Genomic DNA, 27,655 nt, shown 5'->3' with positions numbered 1-27,655 from the left:
TACTTTCATATATAACTGACCCACTGTGCAGTGTATACATGTGTATACTTGTAATTAGCTCTGTTCATTTCTGTGATAAAGTGATGGAATGTTTTCCCAGTCCCGAGTCAGTAACAAGTTTGCTGCAATGCAGACACCAAAAGGGGTGTGGTTGTAAGATGGGTGGACAAAAGTACCTTTGCATCTAAATTTTCAAGTCTGTGACCTTGCATTGTGAAAAAGAATTGGAAAAAGTTAAATGAAGACTGTCGCTTGAAACTACATATTTGATGTGTTAATTTTTATTTACTCGGAAACAAAAACCCACTAAATGCAAGATTTTCTACCACTTGGGCATTTTTTTATGGTTTATCCTAAATGAAGATGTACAAATTTTTTCCACTTTTTCAATTTTTATGTATTAATTTTTAATGCCAGTGGTTTAAAACTTGGGGTATCCTCAATTGGTTCAGACAATTGTGCACCCAAAATGCATGGCCCCACAAAGCCACAGACTATATTTGAAGGTTTTGGCAACCTGCTGAAATTGTTGGGTTATTCCCGAAACTTTCAGATATGTCATTCAGTTTATAACAGGCTTACCTGTATTGCAGGTTGTACAGCATGAACTTCTCACCCCATCATTACCAATACAACAAACCCTCTCATTTGTCATGTGAACAATTGTGTGGAGAATAACAACTTTGGTCTGTGTGATTTGCGAAAACAGTGGTGCTGTACGTCATTACAATATTGCCAATTTTTGGTTTCTTTTTAAAAAGAAATTTGCTTCCAGAAATGATTATGTGTGACAGACAATGCCTCATATGTAACCTTTTGTTGTGGACAGAATCCAAGAGTTTTTTCAAATAGGTAGTATTAGAGTAGCTTCCACGAGTTACCTCAAGTACGTACATCTTTGTACCCCATAGCATCATTTGGTTGACACAGCACGAACAACCATCCCAGGTCACCGTCAGGGGCGCCCTATGCACTTGAATACATTCACAATGATGCCAAATGATCCTTGAAAGTTTGTATGTGTGGAAGTGGTATTTCATACTAATTTTATCAACTGCTGTGATATCTTAAGAATTATTGATCCAGTAAGCCCCACCCACTGAGCACATGGCCACTTAACTTGCTCTTCTCCAGTTCCACACTACATTTTCCAGCTGCACACATCATCCTCAAGTTCATGCATGCCAGACTTTTGTGCATACATGAAGGACATAAATCATGGCTCTGAGTGGTCAAAACACATTGAGGCAGGGCTTAATGGATCAGTCCTGGTCTACCAACAGTTAGCTCACAAACTGGCCTCTCGAATAGTCATCAAAACATCTTCTGAAAATTGTAAAATCTACCTCATCATAACCGGTTCACACAAGAATTACTTCTTGTGCGACTCTGAGATAGTCAAGTTATGCCAAACCCTTGAAACATCGTTTTCTTATACATGAAATGAGGTGAGAAGTACACCAAGAAGTGTCAAACAGGCACTATTAATGTGAGTCATTGTATTTACATTGCATGAAGTCTGTGGGTAACCAGTGCACATGGTGCACTACATATACACATGTAAACAGGTATAAACTTTGTACACTGTAGCAATATAAGCATTGGTTCCTGCTGTATATGTAAAGAATATCAGCTGGATTTAATATGCAACATCCTCTCACCCATTACAAAAATCCTTTGCACAAAATACCACTTTATTTTCAGTAGGTCAAGTTCTGGGTGAGAATGGCAACTTACATATGTACGGTACATCATGTGTGAATGTGGTGGTCGATTACTCCTACATGTACACCACAACACATTTCAACACTAAAATGCCATTCACTTTGGAATCATAAAATTTCATACAACTGTTGGTTGGCAGAAACTGAGAACATTGCTATCCTTGCTAATTAGGCTTTGATCTAACTGCATAATTTGGTTGCAAAGCCTACTATCAGAAGTACATGTACATGTAAAACACCAATCTTCACTCTTCCAAAAGGTTTTCTACTGGAGTAAAACACTGCACCACAAATCATTTGGGTAAAACACATCCGTAAGAATCAACTTTTGACCAAGGCATCACAAAATTATTGGGAATAAAATAAAGCTATTACAACATAAATATATCATTAGTTGGTTGAAGACAAAAGTTTAGCTTTCACCATAAAGAGTTTTATTACTTGCGTCTAACCAATAGCTGTATGGCCGAAGAAATAGTTTTTTTCTGTTCAAAGTGATGATCCACAATAGATGCAGCCTTTTCCCCTCCTCCATAGTTGGATTGTACAAACAGTGGGGTACCATTTTGGTTTTTTTGTCTTCATGTACATATTCCTCCATTTGCCTTTGCGCCCTTTTCATTCCTTGCTGCTCCCCATTTGCCAAGATGTTTGCCAACGTTACTGTTCTCCACATCTACTTGTTGCCCCTATCTGCCTACATGTAGGGTCCTTGCTCTAGGCAACAGACTCAGACGCAATCTAAGTTGACAACAAACAACGTTGTGTCCATATTCTGCTATCATTGTTCAACATCCATTTCACTGGGATCTACTTGTATTGCCCTCAGTAAAAGATGAAGCTGCCTGCAAAATTGTTGAAGCAGTGCAGCAATAGAGGGCACTACTGTAGCTCTTGCAGAAGAAGAAAAAAGATTGACGCGCATGTTCGAAATCGACGCGCACTGACCAGAAATGAAAGACTGTTTTGGCCTAACATGAAAAACTTGCATTTAGCATTTCCCTTCACCTTGAACAACATGCAAATTATAATTTCACTTTTAAAATTAATTCACATCAATGACAAACAAAATTGAGATGGGGCACATAAAATTTTATATATCAAACTTTTTATCTAACTGTACTGTATGGGTATTGATATTCCAGGGAAGTTGGATTTAAGAAATAGGGAGTTTCAAAACTCAACTTATACCCAAATAATTCTCACTTTGAAAATTCTGCTGCTGAGAATTCACAAAATAATATACTTTACACTTTGCCTATTAAGTGTAACTAATAACCGAAACTCATACAGAAAAATATACACTTGATCAATATAAAACTTTAAACAAAAGAAAATTCAGGGAGTCTTACCCAATGAAAACCAGTTTTGTTTGTAATTATTTCAATCATAATTTTCTGAACCAAACTTCAGAAAAAGTATCCTTGAAAACTTTACAATTACATGTGCATAACACTATAAAATGCACATTCAACGACAATGAATCTTTATACTTGAACTCTGTATAACAATGTATCCACATACAGCACAATCCAACTTGTGTATTTTGTGGCCCAATGAATGATTCTACAAAGCCTGAATGAATCTCATCATGCATTATTTGTCCAATGCATGGCATTACCGCACCACGGTGAAACATTCCATTCTGGATGTACATGTAACTGGATTTATCAATGTTCTCTCCACCATTTGCAGGGTCACAAACTGAATGAATCTTCTTACAAAATATTTGATGCAGAAATTTACTTTCAATTTATTTAGGTGATGCAGAGGTTTCTAGGGATTTATTAAACTCTTGTGTACATGTAAGTTTCACAGGATAATTTCATGAGCTTAACCACTTCATACTGCGGTATTTTTCAATGTTGATGATGCTGGGCCGACATGACTATAATTTTTTCCGTTTTCAAAATCCTTAAAAATTCATCATTTCATTTAATGGTCAATTATAGCCACACCAAGTAATCTTTAGGCGCGGCACTACTCTAAGTTAACAGTTGACCTTCATTGACGCCCAAGTATTTTAGCCAGGCCAGCCGCCTTGTAAACAGAGCCCAGATTGTGCGGTGTTGTATAACTGTCTTTTGTTCACGAACCTGGCTCAGTGCACTGCTGACCTCTTTTCAATAGGGGCCAGATTAGCGTGCAACTTTGCTGTGTGGCTCATCGCTGCGGTGGTGCCGGAGCGTTTTTGTCCTGGTGGTAATCCGCTCACTCTCAATGCCCCAAACTCTAGTATAAGGTTTCAAAACAAGGCTGGATTATCACCACTTTTGAGAGTGAAAAATGTTAATAATGCCCAGCAGCCTGGTCTTTTGTTCGGAGTACAGTCTTTTGTTACAGGGCCCTGTTTCCTTTGTCCGAGTCGGAGACCCCGGCCACCCATATAAACTATACGTCTCTGATCCTGGAGTCCCCGGCAGGAAGTGGTTAAACTAAATGAAATTATTTTTACCACAGGCTCACTGTCCAAATTCCACCACTAGGTACAAAATCAAATTCCTTGTGTTAAACTTTCAAGGGGCATCTAGCCACATGTAATGTCCCACTGACAAAACACCTTTCTCTTTTCTGCAAAATCTGTGCTTAAAATTAAAAAAATGTGTGAACTGGGTAAATACACAGTGCATCTTGGTCTAGTTTTCATGACAGTTCACATTTCATTCTTTGATAGTAGTACACGTATTATGTACATGTATTATGTACAGTACATTACAGTACAATACATGTGAGAGGAACAAGTTCTGTTGACCCTGGCATTTTCAGTTATTTATCATCAACTAATTTTCACAATTGCTCTAATGGGTTTCTGGCTTCTTGCAAGGTACGCACAACATGAATGGAGTATGAGGTCCATATTTTCCACCCCTACATCTTGTATTGTGATTCAATCTACAAGTATCAACTGAAAACAGAGCATATTGACCGATGAAAACACAAATAGTGATGATTAATTGACTGGGCTTCATCAATGGCTATTTCGTCTTGAGTGTAGCAAGCTGCTACACTCACTCATGGTGGATTGGTGCTTTGTCATATAAAACTTGTTTCAGCTATGTTGTTATACGTGTACTATTATTAAAAAGTATTCAAAGTACCGGTTTTGAAATCAAAACTTTGGGAAAAAGGAAAGAAAGTAGAAGGAAGGATTAAAATAGAGTGATTGGAACCAATCAAATTCCTTATTAGTCGTATAGCGAAAGTCAAATTTTCCCTTTTTCAGACAAATCAACATGGCACATTTGTTAACATAATGTACATGTACATGTATTTTCTACCTCCTTTGAGTTGGACTGACACAAAAAATTCAATACAATTATTTATTCCAGTTGATACAGATTTTGGAATTTTCGGTATTTTCCTGTCCAGTCAATCATGTTGGTGCTGGTTCCACTGGGTTATCACAGCAGTGATATCTACATTGTCACGTGGGTCAGACGTGTACACGTCATTCTTTTCAGTATCAGCTTCTAACCTTGGCCTGGGCTGACCCATCTCTTGCTCCACTCCCATTACCATACTGCATGAATGAACTAGCACACATGCACAAATTTCTGGCTGAAAAAAATCTGCATACCCATGTGATCAAAGACTGCATTGTTTATTGGATAAGGTTGCTGGGCTAAGCACAGCTACATGTACCAAATTATATGTACATGTATATTATATGCATATTATGGCTGCTGTTTAACATGGCAACCCTCGTGGTATGAACTTGTGTGGCACTATCGGTGAAACATGTTTTGATTTTCTGTTGTACAGTACATGTATACACATGTATGTACATTTACATGTAGAATGAAAATAAAATGTTTGATCTTAGAAACACTGCAGTATCACTTTATGTCATGCTTTTTGGGCTGGGGTCGTGATATAGCTGGCGATCAATATGCAAAACATATCGTCTTCTTCGCTTAAGTTGGATTTTCGCCCAAGTCGGATAAGATTGGTCGGTCCCACTGGACTTATTTGAGGTTTACTATACTCCATCCAGAAGACACAGATCAGATTCATTCACTCGACATCAGCCTTACTCCTGAAATGTTAATACTAGTAAGTTCTTAGATTTACCATCATGATAACTTTGAATTACAAAAACTGTACAATACACAATTTACACCTCATACAAAGATTTTGACAAGAGACTAGTTTCCAAAAGAAATTTGAAAACAGATACCAAAAATAAAGTAGAGTAAGAAGGTTTTTTAATGTAAGATACTATTCTGGTGTGCTTGACTTATTTACTTTTATTGGTCATGCACAAATAGTGTACATGTAACGTAATAAAAAGAACAAGAAACATGATGCATGACTATTGGACTTGTTATGCTCATAAGATAATCTTTAAATAAGGAAATAAATATGTGCTTGACTGGTCTTCAACATGCATTTAAGACTGGCCGAGCACATATTTATTCCCACTCATAAATACCTTTTTAGTCAGAGTCAGAAGAAGTCAATATATGACGCATTTCCAACAATTTTAGTCTAGTATTTTGTACTTTCATTTTACCAAACACCCCCATCCATTTTATGGTATATTCCTTGAGCAAGTTATCCAACAGAATCTTTTTATGTGGACTTGGTGTGCACTTGCCGAGCCATGAGCACACAGACACGTGACCAATCAGAATCAATGAAACTCTCTGGTATCCAGGGCATTATCAAATGTTAAGTAGCACATTGTAGAATAGGGAGACTGCCTGAGGCTTAAAGCTACGGGCAATACCAGTACCACCTGCCAACACAGTGGATATCAAAGGCAGAGATGAAGTTATGTGTCAAAGTAATGTGCTTATATCGTAGTGTATTATATTCAAAGGTTCCTAATGCTTCTCAATGATTATCACTTTCTTTTGAGCTATGCAATCATTAAGCAGCAGTTCTACATGTACATCAACAGAGTTTTCTACAAGGGATTTTAGCAGGGTGGGCCGCCTTGCCAAAGTTCTGACCGCCCTGCAGTTTTTTCTATTGGATTTTCCCTATTTTCCACCGTCTTCACAGTTTATTTAAATGCAAAGAAGTTTACTGCACTTTATGAATTGAACACAAAGAGTTTGCCATCATTATTCAGCACAACTGAAAAGCACTTCGCACCATTAGTGCAGTGATCAAAGCCAGATGCAGTATACATATAGTACGAAAGCAAAGAACTGGACTGGTTCCAATCTCCTGGTCATAGCATTTTTATTTTGTAGCATAAAGAATCAAAACCTCAAATGCATTGTTTTTTCCTTGGAAAATACAGCCAATATCCTTCAGGTATTTCCGGATTTTTCATAGATCTGGATCACTTGAAATAAAACTTCTTTTCTTCTGCTTCTAAAACTACTTTTTACATGTTCTACATTCTCAAACAAGTATAGGTGAAATGTAAGCTTCTTGTACAGAAAACGTCTAGAAAAGAAATTTATTGCAAGCTAGATTTCCGTCTTGAACTTCAATATTTTGGAACGGTTTGTCAAAATTAATGACAGCCCAAAAATTGACCAAAAAATACAGGGTGATAAGTCATTCTGTATGTGTGATTCCAAATATTTGTTCCTTGCTTAACAGTCTTATAGATGTTTGCATCTAATGTAAGTTTAATCAAAATGGCTTTTGGAGTTTCCGGTTTTTTTTTTGTAAATTGGCCAAAAACTAAACGCATCCTAGTTGTGGATTACACCATAAGTGCACGCACGTACATTGCGAACTCAACGACACGGGTATAACAGAAATGTACATGTATTTGGCGTAATTGATTTGTCAACGGTGCAGCAAAGGGGATAGTCGCTGATTGCTCACTGTACAGCTAAAAAATCTTACACAAGTTTCACTTGTTAATTCCCTGAAATTGTTATTCATGAACTAATTTTCTTGAAATCAAGAAGTTCTTAATTAGAAAACCAGCTTACTACAATGGCTGTGGGTGACTTTTTACAAGAAAAAATTGTCGCTATTTGGAACCAGTTAAACTGACGCTGAACTAGAAGTGTTGTCACTTTTGACAATCCCTTAAGTCCAGATTAAAAGTTTAGATTTTGAAACTAATTTTGTAGGAAATGTAGGATTTTAACACTGGAATATGACCATGGAGTTATTTTTAAGATCTGGAATTTAACAGGGAAACGACTGTGCATCATCCACTTGCGCTGCGCCCACATACATGTACATACATGAAATTCCAAACCATCCACTTGATGGTGAGTTCCGATCATTAAAAAAAGATGCCTTTTTAGAAATAAAATCAAGTTTTGATGACCTCCCGATAACAATCTTGACTTCATTTCAACACAAGCAAATTTGATTCAAGGAGTGCCCTGCAAATACCTCAGATTGCACCACAGAGTGTCTAGAATCCAAAATTTCCCAGGGCCCTTAAGCGGGCCCAGGACCCCATGCTGTAATGGCTTCATGCTCCGCACTCGCATCATGTGCCGCCCTGCTATAATTTCAGGCTGTGAAGATCACTGATCAGCAAATTCATTCTCCACCTTCATAGGTATCCGGTTGTACTTGTAAGTGGATATTGTTGCCTAACTGCCCATGAGCCAGACAGCAGAACTACTGGAATTTCCAATTTGAGTATTCATATCTAACGTGTGCTGGGATCACAACTTTTACAGCGTTTATACTTTCCAGCTAGTTAATGATTCAAACATTTTTGAAGAACCACTTTTCCATCAAAGAAGTGTCTTATCAATACAGTTATAAGCAGTACAGATGTCCTTACCACCTATTAGCCTAAAATGTCTATTTTCAAAGACTGAAAATATTACACAGCTACAATGTTCTCAAACAGAGCTCAACTTGACTAATCCCCAGTTACTCATACCTTGAAGTGAGTCTCCAGGTTCAACTGTACCCAGTGGAGATACAGTCTGACCTTGTTTGTCACCATCACCCATTGTTACCTCTGATCTTAGTAGAGGCTGGGTTTCCCTGGGTGTTGTTGGTGATGGATGAACTGAATTGACTGGGCCTAAATGCAAGACTTTGCCATTTGATGTTGGTGCTGAAGTTGATCGCTGAGCCAACGAGTCATTGGGCACAGTGAAAGGAGAAATGTCTGCTGATTGGTCTACCATGTTGCTTGTCATTGTCACAGATAAACCTCCCTTGTTGTCATGGTGATCTGAATCACTACTTGAAGAAAGTCGTGAATTTGAATCCTCAGTGTCGGAGAAGTTCTGCAATTAACAAGAATCACAACATTTACAGTATTTGATTACTTGTTTTAACCCCTTTGCACCGAACCATTGACAGCCACGGCTTTGTGTGAGGATTAGTGCATACCACACATACAGTCTATTCACCATGCAGCTGCTGGTTCAATGGGGCCTGCTGATGGACAAAGCCCTCCTTTCAGGGCATACCACAGCCCAGCAGTCACGGTCAAAAGAATTACCGGCGCGATGGGGTTAAGTACTCATTTAAAGCCCAACCACTTCCCACAATGAGGACAAACTATTAAACTACTGAAACCCATACAAGTTTGAAATATGGTTGGCCAACTAATCTTAAAGGGATAAGTAAAACATGCATATTTCAAGTTACATGTGACCCAAATAACTTTCAGGAAATAAGCAGAACTGTTGTAAAATGTCAAATCATCTACTCCCACAACCTACTGCTTTTATGTGGCTTTTACAGAGAATAGCCGCTTTCAGAATGGGTCTGAAATATTTTATGGTATGGACCTTTTCCATGGAATATGCAAATTAGACAGGTACATGCTTGCTACTACCGCTAGTTGGCAAGAGCAGCTGTCAAGACTGTCAGCTGTGTAGAACTGTTGTAACCATAACCTGGCACATTTAAGGTCTATCAACATCGTATTACAGCCCTTGCCGATACTTCTGCACACTTTTCTAAAAACTAAACGAAGTGTCCTGAAGTTGGAAAGTAACAATTCCTTGTCTTTAAATTATGTACTCATATCAAACTATATTAGTACAGAAACAGTGTGTATGTTAATACTTTCGCAAGCATGGAGATTTTTATCATTACATCAATGACTGATTTAAGCTACTTTGCCAACCAGTGGTAGTAACACTCATATACCTGCCTTATTTGCATATTTTATGGGAAAGGTCTCATTACCTGAGTTACAGAACAGCTTTTGCCTTTTTTATGCGAGGTCTCAAAGGAAGAAAAAAAGGAGATCAGTCGAGCTGGTTTTTTTTTGTCAGTGTTCTTGGTTCAAATCCAGACAGAATTTAGTTCTTTATTACTTCATTTCTTTTTCAAGTTCTCTGCTAGTAGAAAACATCAATTTTAAAAGGTTATTATATATACGTCCCAATTTGTTGCCATGAAGTATATGAAGTTCTTGGTCACGTAATACTATAATTTATTTTGCCCCCATTCCAAGCAGGGCCTACTCTTTGTAAAATCCTCATTTGCTGATAGCGGAGACTTAGTTGGACTGACTGGACAAATCTAATAAAAGGATTCAATTATTCCTCTTGAAAGAATTTTTCAGAAGTACATTGTAAAAACCAGAATTGTATCCAAGACCTTGAGATCTGAGACTAAGATCAAGGCATTCGAAACTGAGACCAAATCTGAGACCCACTCCAAGACTGAGAACATGACTTCCCAGAACGAGAACATGACTTCCCAGAACGAGACCAAGACCAACCACAAAACAATGTCTAGTTTTTTATACATGTACAACAGTAACGGGGACAAGCAAGATAAGACAATTATATATAACGGGTTTGCCCTTATCCAACGTATATTAATAAACACTGTATGCTCAGTGCTTGTCCGAGAGCTTGCGAAAAAAACCTCACAAGCTTACTCGGGTGGGACTCGAACCCACGACCTCCTGCGTACTAGTGCAGATGTCTTAACCACTTGACCACCGAGCTTGCCGGGGTCGGCTGGCCGGTCCGAGTCAAATGAAGCAGCGGGTACCGCGAACTATTTTCAAGATGTATTTTTTAGCGTTGGGAAGATGTCAATTATATATAACAGGTTTTGCCCTTACCCAACGTATATCAATAAGCATTGAAAGCTTACTCGGGTGGGACTCGAACCCACGACCCACGAGCACTGAGCATACAGTGTTTATTAATATACGTTGGGTAAGGGCAAACCCGTTATATATAATTAACATCTTCCCAACGCTAAAATACATCTTGAAAAAAAGATAAGACAATACAATTAAGTACTAAATACATGTTTATACAATAACAACATTATTAGTTATCACACAAGTGCAAGTGGAACATCTTTAAGCAAACTTGACATGCAGTAAAGATGCTATAAGGACCTTTGTGCGCAAACACGCACACAGGTTTGTTGAATTTACAGTAAATTTTGAAGTTGTGCATTTGCTTTTAATGTAAAAATAACACATTGCAGAGTTGGAACAGCGCATTACGTAGGGTTTGACATGGACCGTGCAATACGGTTACATGTCACACTGTTTGTTGCCATTGATCAAATAATCAGAATTAAGAAATTCAAGTTTGCCTGAAGATACCAACATATACAGAACACAATCAAACACAAAAAGGCTAAATATTTATTTACAAATTGATACGTGTAGTGTTACCCCTAGAACATTCATGTACAACATAGTTGTGATGACATTGGTATGTAAAAAATACTATTAGCAAAGCACTTTTTTATTTCACAATGAACTTCCAGTACTACCGGTAGTTTTATTAAATTTCAACTGAGATTGTAATCATAATTATTAAAAATCATAAACAAATTGCATAAATATGCCATATATATGGCATACCGTATTTATACATGTACATGCTTCATACAACGTTGGGCATGATATGTAAAATCTGAAAAAATCCTCATTTAAATGCTGAATGTTTAAGTTTACTTTATCAGGGATGCTGCTGTAATGAGAACCTTGACTGGTTAGAAGGGTCAGTCAGCAGAAAAAGTTTTACTAACTAGTAAGGCAGGTCACGACTGAATGTGTGAAATTGTCATTTTCAACCACGCTAACCCCACTGATATGTAAACATTTTAAAACAAGTATTCTCTGCATACATGTACATGTACATAGACTGATTTTGTGAACAACAAAATATAAAAGACTTTAATTTATTGAGATGACAAGTGAGGGTCAGAAAAGTGGCATCAAGATGGACACACACACTCCCACATCTAGATGCATTTAAAACATGACAGGTTCTCAATGCACTTAATTAAGAAATGTAACAATTTCAAGCACTTTAGTTAAAAGTCTGACACTGTAGGGATGCATTACAATTCAACCTGTGCTGAACACATGCTAAGCTGGTACGGACAGCTGTGATACTGCCAAGTTGCTCAGTGTGAGACACTTTGGGTGGTGCTGCTGCTGCTAAAACTTCTCGATCCAAGACTTTGATGTCCGAGACGAAGACCAGTACATTTGAGACTGAGACCAGTCCTCCTGATACCAAGTCTTTGGAAGGACAAGACCGAGACCAAGACCACAAAAAAGGTCTCAAAACAATCTTGAGACTGAAATTAGGTTTGGTAAAAATACTGATAAAAATATAAACAATGTAACACAAAGATACATCCGATGGTCTACAAGATTGGGCATGTCTTTTGTTCTGCTCAACTTAAGGAATCAGATACATGTATACTGTATATGTTCTAACTTGATGCTTCAAAGACTAAAATTCAACTATTCAATTCTGGTATTCAAAACTACTTCTAGTGTAACAGCCTACTTCTGTGTAACACTGTGTGATAGCTTCAGACCACAAGTATTGAAACTGATGCTGCTGGGAAAGGTGCAGAAGCTACACGTAACTCGTTTTCTCTATCCAAATCAAATCAAAATACACATTTGGGTAAATACAAAATACTTGTATTGAAATAGCCCTCAAAATGACCAGAACCACCCAATGTTACTAGTACTGGTAGTTTTACCCAAGTAAAGCCTGGTTTCCATATCGTTGTTTATGACACATATGGTCCACAAGACGTGAAGATGCAGACAGGAATAGGAGAGACAGTACATGACGTCATTCCAACCAAAAATTGACACAAAATTCTGCAATTTTTTGTGGAAAATACCCTTTTACATTGACTGTACCTGCCTCATGATGCCAACCTGTACTCTAGTTTCATGCATTTCACTGATGGTCAGCTATTTAGTTGATCATAAGGGTGTAATATTTAAGCATTAAAGAGAAAATGGGCAAAATTTGTGAAACTAAGTGAGAGGGACATCGTTTCACAAAGGTCATGCCAGCATAGAGTGGATATGTACATGTTTGTACGAGGATACCACAGTTACCAGTACTCAACGAAGACAGTCAGCAAAGTTGAACCGGGCTCAACTTTGCCGATCTGTCCGGAGCTGATTCGTGTTTGTGTTGTCGGCGGTACCTCCATTTGGCATACATGTACATGTTGCCACATGTCCGCATTGTAGTTTGTGTCTTGTTTGCATTGCTCTCTGCGTTTCTTAAGTCGATATAGAAACCAGGCTCAATACTGGTCTGAAATTGAGTGATGAAGCAGGCATGCATACATACATGAGCAATGAGCAAGAAGGGACTTAGCAGCAAGACCTCAATTACTCTTGGTAATCAGAGAAGTGCCAGTGGGCTGTATATCTAAGGGCTGAGATGTCAAAGGCTCAGTGGGCAGGTCAGAGGTTACCAAGACTTCAGCCTACATGATGTATGGGGGCAAATCAAAAACACAAGACACAGGCAGGGTTAGCAAGCAAACACATAAGCAAATTAAGAGTGAGTGATGCAAATAAATGGATCAAAATGGGATGTTAAAGATTATATTGTACATGGATACATTACGGAAGCCTATTATTAACACTTGTGATTCAGTATGGCAATGACATGATGACTGACATCAAGTACATGAATTGGACAAAAGTATCTCAGTCATAAGCTCTCTTCTCAAATAAAATTTTACAAAAGTTCTCAAAGAGACACTTTACTGCAATCAACAAATTACTGGTATTACATGTATATGTATATCACGATTAGTGTGCCAAACACCACAAAAGGCTTCATGAAAGGGTGAAAACCTTTTCATCAAACCACAAGTAACATTTGGGAGAATTCAGAGATTTATACAAGTAGTACATGTATTTCATTTATACCGGTACAGAAACTACATGTACATGTAGGTAGATTGTCCAATGTTCGGCATCAAAATACATGTACTATTAACAAGAAGCGATGTGTAAATCTACATGTATGTATACCAAGCAAGCATGGTACTACACAATCATTGACATGTAGCAAATGAAGTTCAATCGTGCCTATTCAGCCCCAGTTCATCATAGCGTTAATTTGGGTGAGTGGATGGTTCAACCTCACTGGTTTCTACCGCTACTCACACAGCATGTATGCACAAACAGTGGAATGACAGCGACACATTTCTGATGCACACATTACGAGGCTGGCTCTGGGCCAGCTTATAGTGTTTCATACACAACTGTATTGTTTTGTACCTTGGAGTTCGAAATCATAAAATCTTAGTCTCGATCGTACAGTCATAAACGGACTAATCAAATCATAAAAAAATGCCTAAATCATACAAGTTGGCATCTCTGGGTATTTCACAACGTCACTGGTCCAAGTTTTGAATAAAGCTATCTTGCTGGATACTAACACCAATGAAGCAAGTTCATGTCTTTTACCAGTTTCAAATAAGGCAATTGCAGCTTTGACCAGAAGCAAGGGTCCAGTACTTTTTTGTGCAAAACAAAAAATGATGACCTAAATTATTCTATATTTTGCCCAAAAAAGCAATATGATAGATTTTTACATAGATTTTAAACAATTCAAAATGTCAATTTCAAATGCTTGTAATTTGACAACTGATAACGCCATCATGACATCAACCTGTAGGAACTAGGCACACCTTGGAATCAGGGTTGACATTCATACCAATTTTCAATATCATGCATTGTACCCTGTTGAAAAAAATGGCCTGGAGAAGTATAGTCTAGAACAATAGAGGAGGAGGGGAAAAAGATGGAACTGTACAATTTCAAAAAGATGATCTTTAAGTTTCTTTATTTCAGTAGATTGCTAATGTAGATTGCTACATGTATAATCAAATATTGTACCGGTCACCAAGTAAGTGGAACATCAACCTCTCTTAAATTGGTTCTACTTTCTGGTAACATTTGGAGCTTCTTTTGCATATAGATTCATGATTGCTTTATTTAGGGTTCACATTTGTACGGAATATCAACATTTGTAGGTGTACGGTAAAAGTAACATCACAAATGCGTCATCAAGCATCATCAAGTGTTAAGAATAGCAGGGGTGTTAGCATACACACGATACAAATTGCAATATCCAAATGAAAGTGTAAAGGCCCCGTGTACACATGATTACAATGATCCTGGTTGCACAAACAAGAAATCAAACAGGTTTATGGGCTTTAACTCAAGATACAAAGTGAGGCAAAATAAACCAGTTTTAAAAGAATGCTGCTATTCCAAAAGACAACATTCAAAGCATGCAAAGGTAAAGAAACTTATAAGGATTACACTTACAGCAAGGTTGGTACCGGTAGGTGCAGCTGTACCATATGAATGCAGAGGGCGTGTTGGACTGGACGTGACTACAGCAGGTTCACTGGGAGCAACAAATCCCCTACGGTCTATCAAGCTGATCAAGATAACATGTATCCCATTAGGATTGTACAGCCATGGTTTGTTAGTGTGGAATCAAACATATATGTAAATGTACATGTATGCCTAGGCTATGTTTATAATGTAGGCACTCATAACGAAGCTAAAATACTGCAATTGTTGAAGAGTCACCTGTAATGACCTAAGGGAAATATTCCCTTTCATGAGGAGGTAAGGATCTGAGGATTCATTTAGGCAAAACTGTCTTGGACACAAACTGGACTTGTGATTTTTCTGACCTGATCGCATCACTGACACTGCACTGTCAGACGGAAACTAACATCTTTTGCATGTCGTGCAACTTAAACTGGGGTCTATCTATACTGGGTATATAATATTATTCCATTTTTATATCATTTTCCAATCAGTATTACCTATCTCAACTTTTTAATCACATTGAGATACCAAATATCTTAACACTGAAAATCATGTTGAAAATATTGAACGAAATTTAAGCCATTTCCAAAGTGAATAGTCAGAATTTTTTATGTGGTTGTTACATAGCTTTAATATTAAGTACAAGGTTGTGACAAATTGTTTCAAAGACCAACTTCTGTGTGTTTTGTTTTGCTTGTGTCCCCGGTGGTAATCGGCTTGCTCTCAATGCCCCAAACCCTCTTATACGGTTTCAAAACAAGGCTGGATTATTACTACTTTTGAGAGTGAAAAATGTCGATAATTCCAAGCAGCCTGGTCTTTTGTTCGGAGTACAGTCTTTTGTTACAGGGCCCCGGTTCCTTTGTCCGAGTTCAGAGACCCCGGCCATGCATATAAACCATACGTCTCTGATTCCGAAGTCCCCGGCAGGAAGTTGTTAATGTCTCATGATTTGTCACCTGATGACGTCATCATCACACCCGGTATTTTTTGTGTCTGAGGCACTCCCCTTCTAAGGTATCTGCAATGTTTGAACCCAATTGGACATGTACTTCACGAGATATAGTGCTTTGAAAAGTGCAGCTTTAATGTCACGTGACTTGTCAAAAGATGACAGCATCATCATATCAGGTTAGGTTTTGCCTGAAGTATCCCCCTTCTAAATTGGTGGCCAAAGAGCATGCCATTCTGGCAGTTGAAATTGTGTACAAAACACATGTGGGGAAAAATTAAATATTCAAAATTCGATTAAAAAAAGGTAATGACGTCATGATGACGTCATGATTCATTGGGCATACATCCTTGGTCGGTAGTCTAACAATAGGCCAGATTTGAAATAAATTGGTGGCCAAAGAGCATGCCATTCTGGCAGTTGAAAAACATGTACAAAACATATGGGGAAAAATTAAATGTTCACAATTCTATAATAAATCAGGTGACGATGTCATGATGATGTCATAATTCGGCATACGTCCTCAGGTGGCTGTCTAACAATGTGCCAGGTTTGAAGTAAATTGGCCTAAAGTAAGGACAGAAAGTGGTGTGTAGAACGACCCCGTGTTATGTCAGTAGCAAAAATTTGAAAAAGAAGAAAAAAAAGGAACAGAAAAAACGTAAGAAAAACAATAGCTGTTTTGGCCGGAGACGGAAAGAGCTAAAGAAAAAGAAAACTGAACAAAAAAATGCCTTTTTTGCAAGTTGCAAAAAAGCCCCCTCCCCAAAAAAAACAGAAGAAAGAGAATGACATTTTTTGCAAAATTGTGAAAAAGCCAAAGATGAGAGGTCATCTGTCTGTTGACCAACAGAACAGAGGGCTTTTTTCGCATCCCTTTCTTAAGTTGAACAACCAATCTACTGCACAAACTTGATGGCGTAAATCTTTCATTATGACCATTTGGGTCCAAGGTTTCCACCCAATCAGGCATGTATTTCAGGAAATAACAGGCTTTAAATAAAATGTAATTTGACTCCTCGTCTGATGATGTCATCATCACATCAGGTACATTTTCATCTAGAACACTTCCTTTCCTTGTTATCTGCAACATTTGAAATCAATGGGATACGTACCGACATCTACTTCAGGAGATATAGGGCCCTAGAGAGTGTGCCTTTAATGTCACATGACTTGCCTCCTGATGAGGTCATCATCATACGATATTCCTCTAAAGCACTCCCTTTTCAAGATATCATTTAAGATTTGAACCTGATCGGATATGTACTTCAGGAGACATAAGGCCCTATAGAGTACACCTTTAATGTCAGGTGACTTGTCTCCTGATGACGTCATCATCACATAAGGTCAACTTCTGTCTGTAACACTTCCCTTTCTAGTTATCTGCAAAATTTCAACGAGATAGGATATGTCCTTTAGGAGATGTAAGGCTTTGAAGATTTAATGTCAACTCACGTGACATATACATGTAATGACGTCATTGTGATGATTTTCTTCTTGGACCTTCTCTAGCTCGTGGTCCAAAAGCAAACATTTACTATATAACCAGTCAGACCTATAAGAGTATCGAAATCTGGATGAGAAAATGTGTACAAAACATACAGGGAAAATAAAATATTCAAAACTCAATATAAAATAAGGAGATGACGTCATCATGACGTCATAAATTAGGCAATGGTTTTGAATCCTGGTCTTCACCGGCTGTAACTTTGATGACGATTGAGTATCACAAAGTTACCCAAATGGTGCCTTAAAATGTGTACAAAGTCAATGGGCTAAAATAAATATGTAAAAATCGATAATAAATCACTTGATGTTGTCATCATGACGTCATGTTTCTAGGACCATCTATGCACAAGGGTTGTTCACTGGTGCAAGTTTGATGATGATCCAAAGTTGCAAAAGGACTAAAGCCACGGCGACAATAAATGTGTACAAAACAATGGGGCTTTTGAGCAGAAGAAAGAGGAAGAAAAAACAGAAAAAAACAATGCCTTCTTCGCAAAATGCAAAAAAGCAAAAAAAAAACCCGAAAACTGCCTTTTTCGCAAATTGCGGAAAAAGCCAAAATCAAGAGCTTTTATGTCTGTTTGCAATAGAACATAGGGCTTTTTCGCTTTTTATTGAAAATGTCATCGTCATGATTGCATATCTGTGAAGTTTCATCCACTGGGACATATACTATTGGAGATATAGGGGCTGTAAATGATGCAAATTTTATGTCACATGACTTTTCAACTGATGATGTCATCATTCCATGAGGTCAATATTTGTCAATCACACATCCCCTTCAAGATACTTGTATATGCAAGGTTTCAACCCTCTGAGAGCTTTATTTTGGGAGATATACCGTAGGGGTTGAAAGGATGCACCTTTAATGTCAAGTGACTTGTCAACTGATGACGTCATCATCCCATGAGGTCAATTTTCGTCTATCACACATCCCTTTCAAGAAATATGTGTAGTTTCAGCCTGCAGGGACATGTACTTGAAGCGGTATTTAAATCATCTTTAATGTCACTTGACACGATCATCTGATGATGTCATTATTACACATGAATTTTCATCTAAACACTTCCATTTATAAATACACTGTACCTGCTGAGTTTCAATCTAATTGGACATGCACTTCAGAAGACACAACACTTTAAAGAATCCACTTTTAATGTCACATGACTTGTCAACTGATGACATCATCATCCCATGAAGTCAATTCCGTCTATCAAACATTCTCCTCTATACATGTATATCTGCAAAGTTTTATCTCAATGGAATATTTACTTCGAAAGATATAGGGCTTCAAAGTTTGCACATTAAGTGCCAAGAAAGGCTGTGTACAAAAGAAACAGGACTTGGGAGAGAAGAACAGCAAGGACAAACAGAAAAAAAATCCTGACTCTAAAGAGAATGCCTTTTTCGCAAAATGTGACAAAGCCAAAAACAGGACAAAAAGAATGTCATTTTCACAAAGTTGTGAAAATGCCAATAAAAAAGAACAAAAAGAATGTCTTTTTCGCAAAATTGCAAAAAAGCTAAAACAGAACAAAAAGAATACCTTTTTTTGCAAAATACAGAACAGAAGTAATGCCTTTTTGCAAAATGCCCAATAAATCCAAGCCCCAGAATGATTGACACCTTGACTCCAGAACCAACTGGAATGTAACACATTTTAGGTACGTCTAGTCTCCACTGGCGCTGATCAGGAAGCTGTTCATGAAGGACTCAGCTGTTATGCATGTTGGCCTATCACCAGTCTTGTTTTAATTACAGAAACCTACAGTAAAGATGGCATACAGTGGCAAGACAACATGCACTCTCTGCGGACACCTGAGGCTTATTGTACAACAGCATTTTGCTGTTATCGTCACCATGGTAACACATCTGCCTAGGAAATATATTTGTTCACCCTATTGTGAGAAAACACTGGTAGTTATAGTCATTTGGCTGTCCATAAACAATGCTGTGCATGCTGTATGAAAAGCTGGCCCTGTGTAATACATGCACATTCTCAATGCACGTTTCACAGCACTGCTCTGAAGGAACTGTGATTTAAAACATCACTTTTCAACAAGTATAATTTGCCTCATTAGGAAAACAAACTGACACAGTCAAGTTCTTCAGCAACAAAAGAGGCTGCACCAATCGACAGCAAATATTGGGCTCGACTAGTTTATTTTGTCTTGAAATATGGAGTTACATGTACTATTCTTCAGGCCAAGCCACAAAGGGCCTTAGCCATGAAAATATAAGCATGGTACGCGAAACGTACCTAAGAAATTTATGTCTTTACATGTACATTAACAACTTATTACTTGTACAGTGCACATAAATGGTTAAAGTACAATCATTATTCATTTGGGCTTCCTTCATGTCAGAGGACATCTTTTACCTTGTTTTGTAAATAAGACAAAATTGATACATCAAAAAATATCACTTGCCTTGGTGTGAAAGGACCACATATTGTCATGCAGCAATTACTGATAACAGAGCCATGGCTGTACGGATTGAAAGTTGCCTGTGATCGCTTCGATGACCATGTGCCTTTTATCTACACAGGATAAATCAAGATATATGTAGACTAAATGGTGGCATCCCTGAAAAATTAAGTGTCTCATGAGAGACATCAGTTGAAAGCATCTTGCACTTGATAAGTATTACTTTTGTCCATCCATGAGGAAGGAAATGCATGACCATGTTAGCTGATGCATTTGTCAATTCACTGATTACAGAAGTAAGTCCAGATTACACTGAACATACAATGCATGTGTCCCGACATTATTTTTAAATAGAACACCAAATAATTTTATAATTCTGGGAGAAACATTGTACAGGTACCTATTTTGTAATATGTGAAAAACATGAATAAAGAACCTGAAAGATGTTACTTACATCTTCATTTGTAGTCTGGCTAGAAGCCACCAAATATGTATGGAAGCCGGCAAGTCCAAGTACAGACCAGATGGAGACGAAGCAGATTAACGCTTCAATTATAGTGCACATTAAGTCAAGGAGAAATCCAACAATATGCAGTGTACAGTTTATGGAAGGAGAATGGGACAAGTAGAAAGGCATGAAACAAAACCAGATCTAAAAAATCAACATTTCTACGAATCAATTTGAGGCTTTTCTGCATTATGTAAGAAAAAAGAGTAGAAAGCACTGAATTGAATAATTCAATGAATTTGACAGGAGGTAGCAGCTACAATGAATGGCATCCAAAAGATAGGACAGTCACTAACAAAATTGTTTTGAGAATGGGGGCTAAACCATGACTGCAGTCACTTGTTTAAACTAACTTTGGAATCTGAGATTTGCTACCGTACATGTGTACATTTGTAGCCCATATTTATAAATTATGAATAAGCCTTTTTGTGAGCTAAATTTGAATAAAATTTGGTTCATTGAATTCTTTCAATTCTTGTGAACGTAACAGTTTGAATCACAATGTTGTCATACCCCGTGATTTGAGGCAAGATTTTGCTCAGTTACATAAGAGACGCCTTCCACCAATACACTATTTTCAATGGATAAGAAGGGCACAAAGGAACCAGTCCATTCCAGAGATAGTGGTCGCTGTGCAAAAACTAGGTGTAATAATGTCTTCAGTCTGGGGAATTCAAATTATGTTTATGTGTGATCAGATAACTGTGTACCTGATTTTATTCAAATTTAACTTACCAAAAGCTTATTGGAGTCATTGGTTCAGACGTACCAGGACAAGTAAAAGTGTCACATTAGAGAGTAGGTTACAATGACATCATTTGACTGGAGATTAAACCGAAAAGACCTTTAAATCATTGAAAATCACTAAAAAAAATCAATCCTGACAGCTACAGGCTGTAGTTACTCATTAAAAACTAGAGTAATTATCTTAATCCACTTTGCAAGGTGTTTGGCTCCCTTCATTATTTGTACATTCATTGCGTCACAAATGAAAAAAATTGAAATCCACTGGTAATGCCGGCAACACGGCCCGTAAGGGTAAGAACCGTAGTGGGGAGAGCCATTTCCTCTGCACGTGTAACACATAAAAATTGAGCCACACTGTTTCGGGAATCTGGCAAGTTTTGCATATCGGGTCCTGCATATACTGTGTGTATTAAATTCTAAACTGAGGACTTTAAGGCAGCAGTTCGATTCCCGCCCTTTCGACCAAATTGTTTTTTTTCCAACAGAACGATTTCCCCGAAACAGCTCAGTGTTTGTCTTCTGACAAATACAACATTCATCTTGTTAGTTCATTTGTTACCAGTATGGATTTAAACTAAAAAATTTAAATCAAGTAATTTGATTGAAAATCAAAACCACCTAAAATAAATGTACTTTCTCAGCCCTGGCAAAATGTGTGCATCTAATACCCAACGGGTGAAGGTACAAACTTTAGTCTACAATACAAAATGCTGGTATTTTACCTTGCTCCAATGTGTGCAAAGAGCAGTCTCGTTGCAATAGGGTATTTTCGATCCAGCTCTGTTGGGGCTAGTAGAGTAGTGCCTTAGGCTTGATTAAAACTTACTCTATTGAGAACATTTTGTTGCTCGTTTTGGTTTCACTTCATAATGACCAAGATTTCTAATCTCAATAAAATACATGTGCACTGTAGAGAATAAGCAGTACACTGATACTTCACCATGTAAAATTAAATAATGATTATAAATCCTCACATGAAATTTATGTACTGAGTCCAAAGCAAAGTGGCTAAAACTGAACAAAAAGTCCTGCCAACCCAAATTGGGTGACACATGCATTCACACTTATTGTCAATACTAAGAACTGAAGGGCTCACAGAAGGATATTAGCTATTTAAAATGTGCAAAATCTGGAAACATTACAAATCAATTGAACAAAATTGAACATTTTGCACTTTTCCAAAAAGTTGATTTTAACGGAACATTTCCACACCAACTGTAACTTCACTGAAACAGAACATTATTATTACTATGGAAATAATGAAAGCAAGCTAAGGTTATCTGGCAATACAAAGTAATTGGCAAAGGATATCTGGCAGGAGTTTTTTTCAAAGCTTCTAGAAATCCTCCTTCCTGGTTGCTCACTGCAAAAAAAAAAAGATCATGAGATCTTACTTAATGCTATTACTACTGAAACATAAAGTTCTGCCTCAGGTAAGTACGCAGTAATCTCCTTTTTCAGTAAATACATTTAAATGTACATATATGAACAGTGGCTAATGCATCTGCTAAAATCTCCCCCCCCACCTAGAGTGAGAAAAGTCTACTACTACATACCAGATTACCAATACTTATGTACAATTTCCTAGTCCATTGCTTCCATTCGCCATTAAAATTCTCGATCACAGTAGTGCACCCTTGCTCGCTCGACTCCTGCAGAGGTAACCGTCATGTTCTTCCTTTTTAAAGTGTTGCAATGCCAAGTGAGGAGGGAGGGAGATTGGTAATCTGGTATACATGTATGTAGGTATGCAGTAGTAGACTCAACCCACTCGGGGGGGTCTACTCCCTGCAACCTATGCAGATTACCAATACATATACAGAGTAGCAACAAACCAGAGGACGGTGGGAAGGCAAGAGCATACTGTAAACCCCAAGCCCCCAGGAGGAGTTACATACAACCTGTAACCAACAAGGAAAGGAAGATTAGTAATGTATCAGAAGTGGTAGCCCAAAAAACTCACCATGCAACTACATGGGGAAGGATGGCCGTAATTACAGCTACTGAGATCTGGTCTTAAGCACAGCCAGTACATGAGAATGATCCCCCTGCAAAACATCACTGAGATAAATGTTGAGGGGGATTTCCGACATGCAGAGTTAAAAATGTCTGAAATTGGGATGCCATTAAAATAAGCCAAGGAGGATGTAACGGCCCGAACGTCGTGAGCACGTACCAGTATATGAGATCACCCACCTGGCAAGAGTGTCTCTGAAGGCTGGACGATGAGGCTTGGTAGAGGCAAGGAGCAATTGAGTCACTTGCCCTCGGATGTCGTTAGTCTGGTGGAGGTACCATTAGAGCATCCGAACGGGCACCAGAGTTTATCAGAGGCAGATGAGGCCAACGACTGAATGGATGGGACGAAGATGTCCAGAGGTTGAAATGAGGGTGGTTGAAATGAGGGTGTTTGGTTCTTAGTAAGGAAGCAAATCTCTGGAATCAAATGGACCCCAAGATGCTCCCATTGAATGTGACCGACCATCTGCGATGGATAGAGCTTTAATTTTACAGCCAAGGTGAGCAGTGATGACAACTAGGAGAAAGGCTAGCTTAATACCTACATGAAGAAGGGAGGTGTGTCCTACAGGCTTGAATAGAGGGCCGGCCGAAAGTCGAAGAACATCACTCAGACTCCATGCAGGAACAAGCCGCCTGGTTGCGGAACATTCAATTAACATGCCTCAAGGAAGCTGATGAATCACAGGGTTGTTAGAGATAGAGGATCCATCAGGAAAACCACCATGGATAGCTGCCAGAGCCGAATGGTGGTTCCTGATTGTTGAAACCAGGAGGCCAGGCTTGGAGAGATGCATAAAGAGCTCCGTTACAAGGAAGAGTTGCTTCAGTTGGATTTGCATGGACCACCTCAGGCTGACGAGTCCACTCTGTCAGGCGAACCCTGCCCCAAGAGATTGCATCGGCCAGGTCATTCTGTATCCCGGGAATGTGTTCAGCAAGTACCACGTCAGAATGACGAATGGACCACTGAAGCAGATCCCAGGCAAGTAGTCAAAGGGTAGGCGAGCAAGTGCCTCCTTGGCCATTGATGTAGGTGACAGCCACAGCATTGTCTGATTAGACCCAAATTATCTTGCCTGTCAGGAGCGGCCAGAAATGACGAAGAGTGTTAAAGATCGCATGGAGCTCGAGAACGTTTATATGGGAGTCCTGCAAAGTTGGTTCCCATTGGCCAGAAATTTGACACAGCAGACACTATGAATTTCCACTCAGTTAAAATGTAGTTTCTCGGTTAAAACTGGCGTATGCCGTCTGATCACTCAATTTAACCGTGTCCCTCGCATGAACAGGGCTGGAGGAGGGGTTCTTGTATGCCTGAGAAAGGGGTTCCATGTTCGTCGACATGAGATATCAGTTTATGATGCCTTTGAACACATCGACTTGTCCATTAACTCGCCTTCTAATGAACGTCTCCGTCTCATAGTTGTGCACAGACCTCAGAGATTGCTCAACAAAAAGCCCACAGCTACACTCTTCATGCAAGAATTTTCCACATTGCTGGAACACATTGTTCATGATGCCAGTCGTATCATGATAGCAGGAGATTTCAATTTCCATATTGACAATCGATCTGACAGAGAGGCGTCAACATTTTGTGACCTCCTTGAATCTACAGGACTGAAACAGCGCGTATCTGGCCCAACACATCGTGAGGGTCATACACTGGATCTTCTCTTAACAAGATCTTCGGACTCTTTATCTCCCACTTGACCATAAGTAATTATATGCCATCTGATCATGCCTGTGTCATCTGTAAGTTAAGCATTGGTCGCCCCGCTGCAGCTAACGTGAATGTCCAGACACGGAAACTCCGTGACATTAACTTAGATGCATTCCGTGGGGATATTTTGAATTCTCCAATGTGCTCATCACCTTCCACAGATCTTGACACATTGGTTACTCAGTATGAGCAGAGTCTTGGAGATTTGCTTGATCAGCATGCACCGCAACAAAAAGGTCACATAAGAGCCCGTCCTCATGCGCCCTGGTTTAGCAATGACATCCGTTCAGCCAAGCGTGAGCTGCGTCGTCATGAAAGGCGTTGGAAATCCATAGGCAGATTTTCAAAGAGCAGAGTCGTCGCTATACCCAGCAGATATCTGCTGCAAAATCTAACTATCATAAAAGCCAACTGGAAAACTGCGACTCCAAGCGCCTGTTTCAGATTATCAACAAAATGTTTGTGCCAACATCATCATTGCAAATTCTCCCCTCTGACTCGTCGTCTGAACTGTTAGCTGGTAACTTTGCAAACTTTTTCTCAGAGAAAATCAAAGGTCTGAGAAATAAACTTGACAACTCAGATACGGATTGCGCTCCTGTCCATGATTCTAGTCCTAGTGCATCATTTTGCCAATTCAGGGCATTGACTGAGAATACAGTGAGGCAACTTATCATGAGCTCCAAATCCAAATCATATGGTCTTGATCCAATACCTACCTGGCTGCTGAAGCACTGCATAGATGAGATCACGCCAACCGTAACCAACATCATCAACTTGAGTTTCAACAATGGCTGTTTCCCCAATGCATTAAAGTTTGCCAACATCACATCGCTTATCAAGAAACAGAATCTTGATCCTGACAACCTGAAGAACTATCAACCAATCGCCAATCTGTCTTTCCTCTGGAAAACCATTGAGCGTGCAGCAGCCTCACAAATACAGTGTCATCTCGCTACTCACAATCTCACAGGTAAAATGCAGTCAGCCTATCATAAATATCGTAGTGTGGAAACGGCTCTTCTGCGTGTTTACAATGATTTGCTATTGGCTGTTGATGAGGGTCGAGAGGCCGTTCTTGTGCTGCTTGATTATTTGGCAGCCTTTGACACAATTGATCATCATGTCCTGCTACAACGCTTACATCACCGCTTTGGCATCAACGACTCTGCCTTGGAATGGTTCACTTCATATTTTGCAAACCGTCAACAATCTGTGCTAATCAATAAAATTTCATCTCCCTCCCATCATGTTAATACCGGAGTGCCACAGGGATCTGTCCTAGGTCCACTATGCTTCACAATGTACACATCCCCACTGGAAGATCTCATCGCATCATACGGCGTCAGCGGCATGATCTACGCTGACGATATTCAACTCTACGTCACCATGACAGAGCAGCAGCGTCCTGACGTCATTCAGCGACTAGAGTCATGCCTCTCACACATACAATCTTGGTCCACTGCCAATAAACTCAACTTGAATAGCGACAAAACTGAAGTCATCGATATCATCTCTCAGTTTAAGCACCATACTCCAATTGAAAGTCTTCGCATCTCTGACTGCTGCATCAGACCTGTCACCTGCGCCCGTGACCTTGGAACCATCATCACGTCAAATCTCCGAATGCAAACCCAGGTCAACAACATATTCCACTCTTCTTATCTAGCTCTCCACAAGATTGGACAAATTCGAAATTTCCTTGACAAACAAACGACGGAAAAGCTTGTCCATGCTTTTATCACCTGCCGCCTTGATTTCTGCAACAGTCTACTACACTGTATCCCTGATTCTCAAACCTCGAAACTTCAGCGCATTCAGAATTCAGCCGCCAGACTTGTTACCCGTTCATCATCTAGGCAACATATAACCCCTATTCTTCGCAGCCTTCACTGGCTACCTGTCAATGAGCGAATCGTTTTCAAGATTCTACTCCTCACTCACAAATGCATCCATGGTTCAGCACCAGCATATCTCCGTGAACTTATTCAAATATACGAGCCACAATGCACCCTCCGTTCTAGTTCAACATTGCTGCTCAGTACACCTGTCACTTACACTAAGACTTATGGATATCGTTCATTCAAGTATACATCCCCATCGCTGTGGAACTCTCTCCCACACCATATCAGAACTGTCAAAATGAAAATGAATTTAAGTCACTACTTAAAACCTACCTGTTTCATTAATTGCTTTATTTCAGAATATTACTGTGAAGCGCATCGAGATCTGCTATGTGATGCGCTATATAAGAAATGTGTTATTATTATTATTATTTCGGTTAAACTTGGGGTAGCAAAAAAACAGGGTTAAAAATGGGATTCTTTTTGGAAACTGCGTGGTAAAGAGCTCTGCTCATTAACTCTGGTCAGTTTTGTGGTTTTTCAGGTCGGACAGCAAGGCCAGCTATTCAGTTAAAACAGGGATTTTACGGGGAATCCCACTCTGCCATCAGTTTTGTGGAGCATAATCCCCAAGGCCAGATGAGTTCCTTTGTGCGTGGCGATCATACCACATTAACAGCCTGCCCTGCCCTA

The 27,655-nt window shown here is 38.9% G+C and overlaps 1 protein-coding gene across 4 annotated transcripts in view; it reads right to left on the bottom strand.

Moving 5' to 3' along the window:
• Positions 1–1,601: 1,601 nt before the first annotated feature.
• Positions 1,602–27,655, bottom strand: part of LOC110986684 (palmitoyltransferase ZDHHC9-like) — a 55,658-nt gene continuing 29,604 nt past the window's right edge. For 3 of the 4 annotated variants that reach the window (XM_022248781.2, XM_022248782.2, XM_022248780.2), the window contains exons 6-10: positions 22,688–22,739; positions 20,576–20,678; positions 20,125–20,234; positions 15,220–15,334; positions 1,602–8,899 (exon numbers count right to left, since the gene is read on the bottom strand). In XM_022248781.2, the coding sequence (XP_022104473.1) occupies positions 8,504–8,899; positions 15,220–15,334; positions 20,125–20,234; positions 20,576–20,678; positions 22,688–22,739 (776 nt within the window). In that variant the 3' untranslated portion in view covers positions 1,602–8,503. Of the gene's footprint in view, positions 8,900–13,219; positions 13,359–15,219; positions 15,335–20,124; positions 20,235–20,575; positions 20,679–22,687; positions 22,740–27,655 lie in introns of all 4 variants that reach the window. The other variant, XM_022248785.2, reaches the window with a different exon arrangement.

Source organism: Acanthaster planci, linkage group LG15 (assembly GCF_054643075.1).
Source record: "Acanthaster planci isolate LZ-2023a linkage group LG15, COTS_SCS, whole genome shotgun sequence".
Taxonomy (NCBI): Eukaryota; Metazoa; Echinodermata; class Asteroidea; order Valvatida; family Acanthasteridae; genus Acanthaster; species Acanthaster planci.
The sequence above is the reverse complement of the archived record's forward strand: the minus strand, read 5'-3'. Positions and strand labels throughout refer to the sequence as shown.